At 33.7% G+C, this 15201-nt stretch overlaps 1 protein-coding gene across 1 annotated transcript in view; it reads right to left on the reverse strand.

The window, feature by feature from the left end:
* Positions 1-5439: 5439 nt before the first annotated feature.
* Positions 5440-15201, reverse strand: part of LOC139980912 (trafficking protein particle complex subunit 11-like) — a 48291-nt gene continuing 38529 nt past the window's right edge. Inside the window, exon 30 of the mRNA XM_071992956.1 lies at positions 5440-5461. Within this exon, the coding sequence (XP_071849057.1) occupies positions 5455-5461 (7 nt within the window). The 3' untranslated portion in view covers positions 5440-5454. The remainder of the gene's footprint in view (positions 5462-15201) is intronic.

A 15201-nucleotide genomic window follows, 5' to 3' on the forward strand; every position in this document is an offset into this window, starting at 1 on the left:
TGTCTGTTTATTTATTTATACTCGGAATACAGATATTTGGAAAGTTATATCCATGCATTTTGAAAATGCATTATACGTATAGGATGATTTTTTCATGTTACATTTTACTGTTTGTATAAATGCTTTCAGGAAAAGTAAATTAAAGCAACAGAACAGGGCGTTTTATCTGCCCTATAGTGACGATACTCTTTTGACTGTTGTCAGATACTGACAAGTTTTAAGCCAAAGTAAACTTTAATTTATTCCTATGCGTGTTATTAGCCGAGATGTCCTTTTACCAATTGGTGGAGAAAATTGGTAGTAAGGGTTTTGATAATATTCAATTTACTGAGAGCTAACATCCATGCACCCAATCATTATCTACAGTCTGTACGTAGCAACAGACTTACTACAAGTCTCAGAATTAACAGCAATCAGTAAAAAATACATTGGCCTATGTACCTTGATATTAATTAAATTATCTGACCCTTTCCGTTTCTCGGTTTTTGCTCTTCTGTTCCCTTCCTTTCCTTTTTTGTTTTTGTTTCGTTTTTTTGTTTTTTTTTTTGTTTCTTAGAATGGAAGTGTTGTGTTTATAATTTAACATTTTATTTTCTAGACTAGGAACATACTTTTGAAATAATGTTGGACTAGAAAATTAGTGTAAACATATCGCATATAGGTAAGAAGCCTTTTCTTGCGACTGTTAGATTAAGTACAAAACTTCTCTTGTCCTTCACTCCTTCGTGCAATGTGATACCTTTCTTAACGCCATTGTGAGTTTTAATGATTTACCACATTGCCGAATTCATAGTCAAACATGGAGCACAAAAGGGACGTGATTTCACAGTTTGTGGTATTATGAATAGAACAGACAATTTTCAATGTGTCAATTGTATCGCCATTTCGTTCTCAATAGATCGAAACTTTTCAAACCTACGTTTTTACGACTGGTATAGAAAACAAAGATGGCTACCACAGAGCACCCCTCAAGGGTAACACACCTTTCGGGAGGAGAATGGGCTTGTAATAGACCACCCTATCAATGATATCAGTGGGGAGCGGTTAAAACTGTTGACCTTCATCTAAAGGTTACACGACGTCAATATACAAAACCCACTCTTCTCAATACACATCATAATAGTAACAATGGTTTCATCGACACCTTTCTGTTCACGCCTGTAGTTCGCTACAAAACCAGTTTGTAGTATAAATGATAATCGCCTGTATCGATATGAATTGGTTGTGCACATAGTTTGTATGGAAGAAAGAAAGAAAGAAAGACTCCTATCGTGGGAATATGAACAACCTAACCACACTATAAAACTAGCAAGTACCAACAGGCGATTCTAATAACACAAGGCGTTAAAACCAGGTGTCGAAGTTGGCGCTAGACTCATGTGAACGCTGCCACAGGGTCTGGTATGGAATCGTTAATATATGGTATCCATTTATATATATGCACCCTTCCGTGCATTACTTTGAATTGTTTAGTGGATCTACTAACACTAACACAATTTGAGAGCCATGTGGAGATATTTTAACGTTCAGGCTATACCTTATAACTATATGACATTACTATATCTCATTGGAGAATATGGCGTGGAAGAGTTGTTCAACAAAAAAACCTGCAAGATACACACGGCAGGGATTACCGATGTCAAGAAAGTTTGGCCGATTCCAATCTTCCTAGTTTGCATTAAACATTGCTGGACTATCCGGGGCTCTTAGTTATGCTGAACATTTTTAAATTTCTTCATTCCATTAGTGGCTTTCTTGCTAGTCAACTTAGGTCAACAATTGCTGGTGAAGAAATCGTCTTTTCTTTCTCTTTAAATTGGAAATGGTAAGTTCAATTAATTAAAGTTTAAATGTTTAAAGTGTTTAAAGTTTCATGTATATTTTGTATATGATATAGCAAACTAAAACAGTTAACATTTAATCATTTGAGGTAGATAATGATGTAAACTACTTTTAGACAATTTATGTTTCTCTTTCTGTTTAAATAGAAGTTTGCTGAATATGTTATGATCACATAAATGTTAAACTTGAGACAAACTAAATCTTCAAAAGGCTTCTTTTTTTTAGGGCATCTTTGATATGGACGGGTGTTATACTTGGCGATAGCAAGTTAATTATCTATAAGCCATTCAACAAGTGGCCATCTCTCGTTCGTTTTAACTTCATGATTCACTAGTAAAACATTGAGAAAAATATAATTTTGTTTTTATCGACGTAAGTTTCTGTTTAACTTTGGTTACGAAGACCAAACGATAAAGTCGTTTTAGATGTTATGTACGAGACCCATAGAAGAAGGTCCCATTGGTCTGTTTTAAATTTGCGACAGGAATTGCCTAATATAAAATGTGGGTAATTGAAACTAACATGATCATATCATTCGGTTTCTGTTTGAAGTCCAGTCTGTGAAAAGGCCATTTTGAGGAATAGGATTTGTTTGTATCACTGTCAGATTCCCTTCCTTTCGTTGGCGTTGCTTAAACTACAAGTAACAAACATTCATATAGCGGACCAACATATCTAAGATAAGCTCAGATTGACGCATTTTCTATACAGGGCTCTCAGTGAAAATCAGTTTGTGAATAATATGATTAAAAAATGATTATAGCATTCTCATGAATCTATTCATACCAGGCTGGTTATTCTGTTAAGTTTACCAGAGTTCAGAAGTCCTAACGATAAACTCGGGATCGGTTACAAACCGGGTACAGTTGAACCATCTATATGTAAACCCAATTTCGCAGGAGCCGATGTATTGTCTCAATGCTATATTAGCTGGCTTTTTAGTTGTGTTTATTTTATATATAAAAAACAACAACAATGGCGTGTTACGGCGTTGTATCTTTAAGTCACTTGTCACTCAATGGGTTGACTGATTTTATTGTCGATTTATTTGTGGTAGAATATTTCATGCAAGATTAAGCTTGAAAGCTTAAACTCTGTATGCCTACTGGGGTATTGTTTAGCGAAATCTTTTATTGTGAATTGTAGACTATACACTAACGGAAAACCACGTGAATAGTTCGCTCTTCCCACGATGCCTAACAATGTAATCGCCCACTTGAGGAGTCAAGTTAAAAAGGTTAAATTAGTGTATAGTTTATACTGCAGTGGAAGTTTTGCTTATAAACTTGGGACTTCCTCATTCGTTTCCTCATTATTCACATGTTGATAGTCGCATTGAAAAGTCATATTTGTTGTTAGATATAGGAATCCATAGAGATATTGATATAATCTAGTGCAAAACAGAAACAAAAAATCTCGTTTTACATCAGTATGTAAATACACAACAAACTTTATTACATTTTATACACCATTTACTGTGTGTATACGCTTATACTAAAGGTACTGATAATCTTTCTTTATATAAAACAAACTGATTTTACCATTTAAAATAATCCAGCATCAGTGCGTCGAATATGGACTTACTAAAACAGGAAAGGAAAAGAAAACTATAGTGTGTTAGCGTAGATTCTGTAATGGTTTGGGGCATCGTGCAATTTTTTTTTCAGTATCTCAATGTATTAATTGTCGGATAATTTAATTTAACGGAAAGTTTCAACATGTTTATACATTATAGCATTTCGTTGTCGTCGTCATAATGGGCCCATCTAAAATATAATCAAATTTGACAGCGACAAGGTTATACGCAGGGCTGTAATTTTGTTCCAACTTACTTTCTTAATTTCATAATTTGTTATTTTACAAGTTAATAATTAGCCTAGGTTTGTACAATAACCTTCACGTTTCCGAACGATTTTAAAAGAGCGTCTTTTGCTTTTTCATAAATAACTAAAGAAACTAAAATAGTGGATCATCTGTATGATTTTCGGGAGGATGAACTTGATGTGTATGGTTTCATCTGGAAGTTAAGTGCTCTATTATATCGAAACATATTATCTTTAGTGAAGAATACAAACAAATGAAAGTATTTCGCAATCCTACTGGAGTTTAAACACCAATGGATTTTTCTTAAAATATTCCAAATGAGTATGAAGCAGCTCTTGTTACGATGCTGACGATGATTAATGTTTATGCATTTAAAGCCGAATAAATAAGAGTTGATAAGAACTAAGATGAGAGCGAATGGTTAAGAAAGATAGCTGGATGGGAGCTGTTTAGACATATTTAAGCATTTATCGATTACATAGCACTTGATTTTAAAATATCTAAAATCTATACAACAAATTTTAGAACTTGAACAGATCAATTGATTATCGAATAGGTTCAGTCCGTATATAACATAAACCTATTTCCAAATTACACGTGTTTGAAGTTTTATTTCAAGTGCACATGTTGTATATATATATGTATATATATATATATATATATATATATATATATATATATGTATGCATAATACATGAAGTACGGTATCATTCCATTTCTTCCACTTTCATAAATTAACCTCTAGTAGACGAAAAAAGTGAATTTGCGCAAGTGCAAACTCTGGGCACCAATCCTATGACCTTGTTGGCTATGTCGTCTGCTAGATCGGTCAATCGCATCTATGACGTCACTTATAATAGAAAATGTCCTCCTTGAGATCGTTTTTGTATGAGTCTATAGTATCGCAATGACGATGAAGTGGAACATTTGGACATTTTTTTTTCCGGAGAAATTTTTATTTCTGTGACAATTTTCGTGTTTACTTTTGTTTCATAATTTTTATTTTAGTAAGACGTTATTTTATCGTTGCTTTCTGCTTGTTGGAAAAAAGTGTTTATCTTTAGAGTAAAGAAAGAAATCAGTGTATCCAGAGATTTAGTTCAGTGAGCAAATACCTTTACACACATATTTCTTCATATCCATTTTACAAGTGAGAAGTGTTTAATGTTACTTTGAGTTCGATTTGTTAAAAGAAATATCTTACCTAGTATTTCCATTAAACGATTACGGTCATATTTTTTATGTGACTATTTGGGAACTTCAAGCAAACATTCATCGGCAACGTATGACTTAATCTTAATTATGGGCGTGTAATTCTGACAAATCTGCTTAAATGTTTGAGCTGTGCCATCCTTTCTACGAGATGTTTTGCAGTAATAATGGGGAACATACTTCGTCAAAGATTCAAGGATATTTGGCTTAATCTATGGTAAGATAATAACGTTTTACTTGACTCATCTATTTGATTTGTACTCAAAAATTTACACAGTTTTGACGATATAATAAGAATGTCTTAGTCATTGCTTTGATGACCATAATGCATAAAATGTACTTATGCATGCGGGAAGTCGGTAGGGCCATAATAATCTCTATAGGGTTTATATACATACATCTGTAAAACAACGTAAGTAAAATACACCCACACCTTTCATTTTATTTGATTCTAAACAGGCATTTTTAAGTTTAGAAAACAAAGTATAGGCAATGAAATAGAGTAGTGTTTTAAACATTATTGTTATTTCGAGAACCCAATTGGACATTTGAAGCCAAGCATTTCACCTTACAGTTTCATTGTTTTAGGAAATTCACTTCTAATTACGACGATACTTTAAAATACCGGCTGTACATATAAACGGATTATTATTTGAACCTATTACATATTTATCAATACTTTCTTTCCAAATATGCATTTTGCACGACAATAAATTTCCATCACAGTTACCTACTGTGTTAACTGTTATATGTGTCATTACATTAAGGTAGAGTAATACTTTATCAATCTGTAGTATCTGTCTTTCTAATCTGTTATAATGACGTGAGAGCAACCAACAATTACGCCGCATCGGGCCGTGTATCTTTTATGATAAATCCCGTTAAAATGAGTGTAAAACGTCTATTTTTAAGTTATTTGAATTGAACAAAAAAGAGTTAAAAACACAAAATGAGAGAAACCAAAAGTTTAATTTATTACTCAAATCAATTTTGAGAGTTGTCCTTTTACATTTTTCTTCAATGCCTTTGTTTTTTGGTGTGTGTGCCTGAGTTTATATCTTTATTTTAAATCTGATGTGGTTAGCTATGATTTTGCCAGAATTCGTACGTAATACTTTACAAGAAAATCTAAAACAAAATGTGAAAATATACAGCAGAAAACAGTTTTGAAGCGAGATTGTATACACGGTTTGCCAAAATGATTTGATTATTTGTTACCTTATATTTTCCGACGCACTTTTCATTTGACGACATTTTTCAATGGTAACGTTAGGTTTATTTTATGCTGTGGACTTTTATGTTACATGATCGAAAAGTCCAAATAAAATTGGAGTATTTAAACCAATGATGTAGAATGTGAATCGGAATCGTGTTGCTTTAAGCCAACAAAAACATGACAAGTCTGGAAATATCCATTAAATTAAGTAAGAAATCTTACAGAGAGGTAACGACAAAAGTATTCACAAATAAAAAATGTAAACGTAGGGCTTAATAGTTCACTTATAACAAATAAATTTTGGATCTCAGGCCACCGATATTAATCTCGTTTTCATCAAACAGTACTTTCTCTTTTAACAACTTGTTAACAATAAGATTACAACTAGTTAAAAAGGAAAGTATTCAGACGAAACTGGATGAGCTCATATATAAATATTATATATACTGAAGCCTTTTTACACTCAAAAATGTTCCAATTTCTTTCTATTTACATTTACAGGCTGAATGATTTATTCAACAACTGACTAGAAAATGATCAATGATATGTCACAATTTAAGCATATTTAATGTTACAAAGTTTGTCTAAACTTATTGTTATCAACCAAAAACACTGTTTACGTATTGTATTGAATTCATCAAATTTGTATCCCATGCATTATCTTAATCATAATTAACTGAAAGTAACTACAGAACAGTCAATTCATCTTGGTGCGTGTCATCTTAGAAAGTCCCTCCTACGCGAAATATGCACACAAAACAACACAAACTATATTTTATATATTGGTTTTGCTTTACAAAGGTTTTTTTTTTTTTTTAATATCTCTTAAAAGTGATTACTTTTCAAAACAATATATCAATACCTAGTCAAGGCCTACAATAATTTTATGTATTAAAAGATATTGCCATATAGGCTAGGATGTTATATGAAGTAATTAGAAAATGAATATTATGAAATAGATTAATAGAAGGGAATGTTTTCTAACTTGGGTGAATCTGTCGATAATAATTAGGTCCAGTAAGTTGATGTCAGTTTGATTTCTCTTATTTTGTCATTATCTTATTATAGATATAATTATTTCAGTCTCTAAGACCCCAGGGAATGTATCTTGACAAGAAACTGTTACCATCGGGAGAAGGCATATCTATAATATAATATAATATTAGTAATGAAATATAATATATATGTATATACGATATTAGTAATGCAATGCATCCTATAAAGAAACACTGGTGAAAATTTATTGCAAGTATTAAATAAAAATATCGAACTATATCATGAAGCATATACAAAATGGCCTATTATGCAAGAAGAATGATTAATTACATGAGCATTTATGAAAAGATAAATGAATTAATACTGGTGAATTAAGAACAACATATATGTAATGAAGTCTTTAGATGAAGAGGAATAAAAACGTACTCAAAAGTTAATTTACTTAAGAGCAAAAAAATGTCGATGAGCCAAGGAAGAATACGACCTTATTGACAATCCAATATTGTTCAATCAATAAAATCACTATTCCTTGGTTCTTCAGGGCAAATTTGATACATACATCGTCACTGAAAGTGGCTATATTGTGATACAGAAACGGCTAGATATGTTAACATGGTCACGAAGTTCCAAAACACCTACAACACCTTTTCCCAATTTCTTCGACAGCTTTTGCTATTTTTAAGGTGAATTTTAAACTGTTACATTTTAACTAAGTTTCCTTCTGCTTCATTTTATATTCCATCAAACCAGCTTTTGTGTTTTTGGTCAACAGTATTAACAAACCTATCCAGTATTCATGAAAAGAAAATATCGAACAATGAAATTTAGTACAATACTAGGCATATTTACCAAAATGAAGATTGATTTGTGGGTTAATAATGAACTTGAATCTTTTGTCATCCAAACAACTTTCACGTTAGTATTAGTCATATGAAACCACAATTTAGAATTTTTTTGTTATCTGTCTTCATTCTTTGAAAGAAAGATTTTTCTTTTCGCTAGACAAGGTTATATCCTACATTGTTATGAGAGTTAAATGTGGAATGATATCGTAAAATTTGATCATCATATAATCAACACGTATCTTTAAAGAATATCTTTTGAATTTCAAAAGGATCATTTAACTTGAATCTGTTCTACACCGTTCTCGTAGTAACATTGTCAAAGAAGAGATCTCCATTTTGTTCATAAGATTAGAATACTCGTTTAAAATTATCTGAATATTTTATTCGTTTTCTGTAAAAAAAAACAGATTACTTTAAACTTACAAAATATGGTGATTCTGCTGTTTTAGTAAGTAAATATCAATTATATCTATCTTTAATCTTATTGTTAATGTAATCTCAATAATGATATGTAAAGCCATTTGTAATCTACCAGTATAGCAGAATGTTGATAAAGATCATTTTAAATCCAGCTTGGCAAACGTTTCCTCCGTACATTTTTTTCTGGCAAGAAGTGAAAACTGTATAACATGAAATCATGACTAAAACAAATCCGCAAAATATATATTCTTAACAGTTATGTTTATTCTTATATAAATAGGTAACTAATCCGATTTCGGATGTTTTCAGCTTATATATCGTCTATATCTTCTCTAAATGATGAAGTTGTACTTTTTGAAAGTTCAAAAGTGCATTGTTGACATCAACCGTTATTTTGTTACCCAATAAGATCTTATTAAAATATAGAATATAGTAACTACCAATATGAATTATCTATACTGTACGCCCATAAAAGCCAGCAAGAAGCTTAACTATTATACATAATTGAAGCCTAAGCAGCTTAGGTTTTCTTCTGGTATCCTATCAGATTAAAAATGCATATATAGTTTTAACTATAATATTTACTTTGTATACGCTCTTATATCTCTCATACGTTCTAACAATTAATAATGCAAACAACTCAACATCAGTTTCTTCCTTTTTTCCAGAGTATTACACCAAAAAAAAAAATTGTTCAAGCAAGTTATCTTTAAAAAAAATCCCAAATACTGTGAGTCATAGTATACAGTGTTAAATAAAACAAGTCGTTCTGCTATACATAAAACTTCAAATCACACCTTGTATATATAGTGCTAACTCTTTGGTGGTAACTATGGCGAAGTAACATCTGTTTGGTAACAAAGAGAAACAATTATGATTCAGTCGATTTGAGGCAATGTCGTAATAACCCCAAAATTAAGTCTTTAACAGTATTGCGCTATACAAGAACTGTTAATTATTATTATTATTTCAAATGCTATAACCGCAAAACTAAGGATTCAGTTTGCCTTATCTTTTAGAGCTTCCCAATCTAAAATCTATCAATATAAGGTTTATGCTTGGATTTTCGATATTTTATTTGCTTTTTTCGTTTCTTCTTTGTTTGTAGTTTTATTTTTACAATGTCACTATTTCATTCTTGGGTATGAACGGTACTGTTTTTCTTGCTAGTTAGTTTTGTGAAAACTGGAGAACAGCAAAATTCGGGTACAGGGTACTCGTTGTAGTTCTCAACTGAAAGAGAAGATATCTCAGTCACTAGTGTACAGACCGTACAGTACAATGAGAAATAGTTACCAGTATAGCTTTGTAAACGAGGTGCACAAAATAAATCTCTAACGACTCCCACACGAAGCGCCCCGCTGAGATTAAGAAAAAGATAAAAGAGTTAGGGCCAAGGATATGTCAGCAAATAGTGGAAAGTATTTAAAATATAGCGTTGGAATTCTATAGTGGTATTCATTTGTTACCCGGTTGACGCTTGTTTATAAGATGTAATTAATTCTGAAAATATTATGTTTCATTTAGTATGGGCACGCCTTGCGTACCACTGGTTATGTCCAGTTACAAAACTACATGTGCTAACAATTTAACTCATAAACAAAAACCATTTGCTTTATAATACAACAGGCTATCAACGGAGCTTTTGGGTGAGAGAGTTTGCTGTATATGTGTAGTAGAAAACATTATATCCGGTATTTATTCGTATGGCAGGGCAAACAATGGCCTAGTGCAGGAGCTTTGACGAGTGCAAACATGGTATTTATATCATTCTATACATATATGCTTGGTTTCTTTTCTCTCTCTTTTACCAAAACAAAAAAGCAAAGATATCAGGAGAAAGAATAAAAGTTGGTTTTCACTAAACATATTGTTAAAATGTATAGCTCTTATCAGACAAGGTCCTATAAAACTATCCTCAAATAGCTTCCTATTTTATTCCCTTCCTCAGTTAAAATACCTGCTCTATGTTAAACTATACTGCACCATGCAGCTTTCTGTTCGATATGGCGTGTTTTTCGTTTAATATGTAGTATGTTGGTATTATGCAATCATGCTGTTAGTCTTGGGAAAATAGGCAAGCCGCAAACACCCTTCTCCTGCAAAGTGGGTAATTTGAATGGTTAACGGCATGGTCAATGACATCATGTCAGGTCAAGCTGCAACTCCTCAGATACTGCGTGTCATACACGGAATTTAATGAGAAGTACACGGCGAACAATCAAGTTTGGTTGCTGTGATTAAGATGTTTGTGTACAATGGTTCCCCAAATATCTAAAGTAGATCTTGCACCCGTGTTGGAGATATCATATATAAACAACAAAATCGTGTCAGGGTGTAGGCTATTTTGTCAATCGGTGATGCCATAGTTTCGCAATGAGGTGAAACGTTTTACTTTCCTTATTTCTTTGCAGATGGAATGAAGTCATTTTTTGTAACTGTTAGGCAAGTTATTCGTTACTCGTTCAAGATCAAGGAAAGATGGTTGGACTTGGTTCTTCGTTAGCTCCGAGAGGGATACTTTTAGAATCACGATCGTTCCACTGTGAGACTATGAGAGAGACGGTAAACGTAATCTAGAGCTCAGATCACTGTTTCGTTACCCAGACGACAGACGTGTAGGCTTCCGGCAGACGCTTATTTGGAAAATGAAATGAAAATAAAGTGAAATAATAGGAATTACCACAGTGGACGAGGAGATCATCTGTAAATCATGTTTCGTGGAACCAGTACACCGACAAAGGGCGATTCAAATGTGTTTGTGCTTCTACTTCTGTTAGAACGAAAGCCCTGTCAATCGGAAAATAATTTATACGGATCGGTGGGACTTTCGTTCGATTAGAAGCAGGAGCTATCATCGTGAAGATTTCATATTTTTGTGAGAATATTAAAATCATGGGAAGGATTATTCCAAAGAAATCGGAAAGCTCATCAATTCTCGATCCAATTCTTCAACATGGCATCGTGGTTTTCAACATTGACATGCCGGATGAAACCGAGTCACATCAGATTGTATCGACGTATCCTTTACAAAATGCTACTCTTTTTCTTGTATGAATATTCGTAACGATATTAACATATGCTTAAACGTTGTGACAAACTTTGAATCGTTCTTCAGCTTTAACGCCGTGATTATATGTTATATGTAGAATTTCTTGTGTTTGCTTTGAAAAGGGAAGACCTTTGAAATGAGAAATTCTTGATAGCCGAAGGGGGAGGGGGGAGGGTTGATAATAACTCATGGGAGATATGGACAAGAGGTCCACCAAGGCTCTTCCTTACTCTTATTTTTCTCCTGCCCCCCCCCCCACACCCTTTCCCGGTGACTGATTGTCTGTTAGCATATACGTGATCTCTAAGTTTTTATCTTATCTTTATCTTATCTTATCTATTCGGCAAGTTCCATATTCGTTTTAATGATGTTGTTTTTCTCTTTCTTCGATTTCATGGAAATACAATAACTAATCAACAAAATATGCGCTTACGTTACCCGGCTCTATTCAGTCCGCGCAAATCAAGTGTATGTGAGTGAGGTCGCTAGATTATGAAGTTGTAACTTCCCAATCCGGTGATTTCTACTCGCCTGCTAATGCAACTACGTACATGAGGCATTTGTTATGCATGTGTGCATTTGTGTTGAACTCTTAGCAAGTGTCGCGTGCAAGTCGCGTGGGGACGAAAATTGGAGAGCGAAAAAAAAAAAGAGAGGAAAATGAAGCGACGTGGATGGGAAAGATCGATTCAAAGAGTGAACGGCGAAGGACATCATGCCTTGAATCTATTGATTGTGGAGAGTTTTAACTGTATCCAGAACCTCGGTTAGGGTGTGTGAAGCCACGCCTCTTTACGCCTACAAAGTGAGCACAATCCAACGCCAGCTTGCGTTGCATTAGTATGATCACATAGTATTCTGTTCATGCGAGTCCGTCAATTCGAAAGTATGTTTGCCGCAGAATGTTCTAACTTTTTTTTAACCAAAGTCTGTAATTGCAAATTTATTATACTCTCGTAAACATTCTGGACCGTAAAGGTTTGAAAATATACAATAGTTTACACTTTTTGCCAAGCAAAATAGCAACTTAGTTTTAATGTTCTTAATATTATGGACTAAAATTGAACATCATACAGCGCAACATACTTAGTTTACAAGATACAAATAATTGTATCTTCAGAAAAATGTTCGATGTTATAAGGCAGTTAATTGTTACTTCAGTAGGCGTATCTTGGCTGCCAGTGTAGGTTACATTTGAACCACATTAAAATGATAGTTTAGAGGATATTGTAGGCCTTCTTAGGACAGTTGAAAAACGAACATACTTCCTTTAAGCATTCTGGTAACATTTACGTTTATATTGGTTTATGTATACCGTTTTCCAGATAAATACCTTTTGAAGTTGAGACGTTTCGCAAGAAAAGTGAACTTGGAGGAAACGTTTGTGATGTCATAGCAGGACTCTATCAACTTGGTTTTATGTTTTTCTTTAGATATTAATAATGTCAATGTTTTCTTCTTCAAAATTGTGCCATGCATCTCAGTATGGGTAAACCTCCGTCCTTGGTAAATTGTTAACTTCACATCCCCTTATAGGTAAAGTAGAGATCCTATTCAATCCAATAGGTCAACGTAGAAGTATACATTATGCTGTCTGTGTGCATCTATGACATCACACCATTTTGCCTCAAGTTCATTGAAGGTTCAAACTGCATGTGACAATTTCGATTATTAACATTTAGAGGACGCCATACAGAAATTGCAAACAAATTTCACCAGCCAAAACAAAAAATATCCTCTGGACTGTCCATTTAATTGTCTACATGTAGACCAATCGTAACCGTCATGAAGGTAGACGCTGATGGCCTACCCCCTTGGCACAAAACTAAGCCCCCCCCTGCCCCCTCCCTCACAAAACTAAACGAAAGTGTAGTAGGCCTTGCCGTATATTACTATGATTAAATTCTTCTTGCAGTCACGATGCTTGCTGCTACTACAGCGTTCCCTTCATACTTGAATAACCTATTAATTGTATTAATTGCTTGTAATATACTGCAGTATAATATGCAACGGATAATGAGATTTCTTTTTATTTAAATTCTATACACCCTTAATTATAAAATGGATTCGTCGGATTCGCTTGTTTACTTTGGCGCTGTCCAAATATTCCTGCGAAAAAATTCCAAGGCTGTTTTTCTCAATTCTATGCAACTGGAAAATTGTGTTCATGTTTTCTTTTGGCCGCGTAGAGACATTTCCTTAATGGATCGATCCTCGTTCGAAGAATCTTTCCTTTTGAAATACAGATCTCTAATGGAATATACTGCAAGCCGTCTGCTCATCGTGAAAGCGCGGTAAAAAATATACATGGAAGAAATTTTGATTCGTATTGTCTACATTGCAACAGTCTCAGAATAGATAATGGTGTAATAAATAAATAAAATTAAAAGCGGGAAGGATTGTGTATCAGACAGAACAATTTATAGTCTACTGTGGATGAAGTCTTTAAATTAACATACATGTTGTACTATTACCATGGGGATTATGCATAGCCTATCCCATACATGATATACTATTACACTGGGGACTTATGCATAGCCTATCCCATACATGATATACTATTACACTGGGGACTTATGCATAGCCTATCACATGTATTGACTTGATCAAGGACCTGGACATCAGACGATCCCTGTCTTTATAACATCTTTACAATGTTATTTTCGCAATTAAGTTGTGAATATTGTCATGAGACCGTTTATTTTAAATTGTCCAACGTCAGGGATTATAGCCTCCTTTCTTCTGTGATGCCCACTATTGCCCTGGCGAGAGTCAATAGTTATCAAGTATACAATGTCATAAATTGCAATAGAGCACGGTCTGGAACTCCATACCCCCTTCCCCACCCTACTCCGCTCACCTGGATCCCCAAGGCTACGCCATGAAACGCCTAACGAGGGGTGGTAAGTATAGGAGGACAGTTGCGGGACCCAAGCTTGCATCATGAGCGGAATATAGGTGCACGTGTGCCAATGAATACATGTGAAAGAATGGTGTATTCGAGGCACAGTTCTTCTTCACAGCAAGAGTTTCTTTGATGACTTCCTTTTTACAGGATTCACGGTGAGCACATTGTGAATACAATCAGGTATGACTGTCATGATTCCATGTAAACATTCGAGTTAGGTTTTCCTTAATCCTAAAGAAAATTTTAGTCTTTTTGTGTTAAGCTGTAGGCCTATACATAATATATATATATATATATATATATATATATATATATATATATAACGTTTTCAGTTATATATATATATATATATATTACATATATATTACATGCACATTCGTCTTGTCATAACATTTCAAGGCGTATTTCAACCCATTCAAGAATCACCTGCGCTGATTCGGATGCGGAATAAAATAAAAACATTCTTTCTTATACATCAAGACATTTCGACTGAAAACCTTCACGGATATGTTATTGTCCCCCCCCCCCCCCCCCGTCATTTTGCATCCATGATAAGATGATAAGAGCCTTGCCATTAAGCGGAAGTAAATGAAGGTTGCTGTAAACAAATGGAAATTATTGAGCAACATATCTGTTGTAATTTGTATACAATAGTAATGCTGTCTTTCTTTGAGGAATCACTGGTTTGTGTGGGTGAGTAAGTGAGTGTGAGTGTGTGTTTATATTTTTTATTAAACAACCTTAAAATCATGATTTCTGATAAAGATGTCATAAAAGCATTGCATGAAATGACTTGATTGAGAGATTGCGAAATAATATTTTCTCTTGTAACTTTTTTATTATTAAGAAAGACATTCAAATTCGATATTCATTAATTAAAGGATTT

The sequence above is a fragment of the Apostichopus japonicus genome, chromosome 15, assembly GCF_037975245.1.
Source record: "Apostichopus japonicus isolate 1M-3 chromosome 15, ASM3797524v1, whole genome shotgun sequence".
Classification (NCBI taxonomy): Eukaryota; Metazoa; Echinodermata; class Holothuroidea; order Aspidochirotida; family Stichopodidae; genus Apostichopus; species Apostichopus japonicus.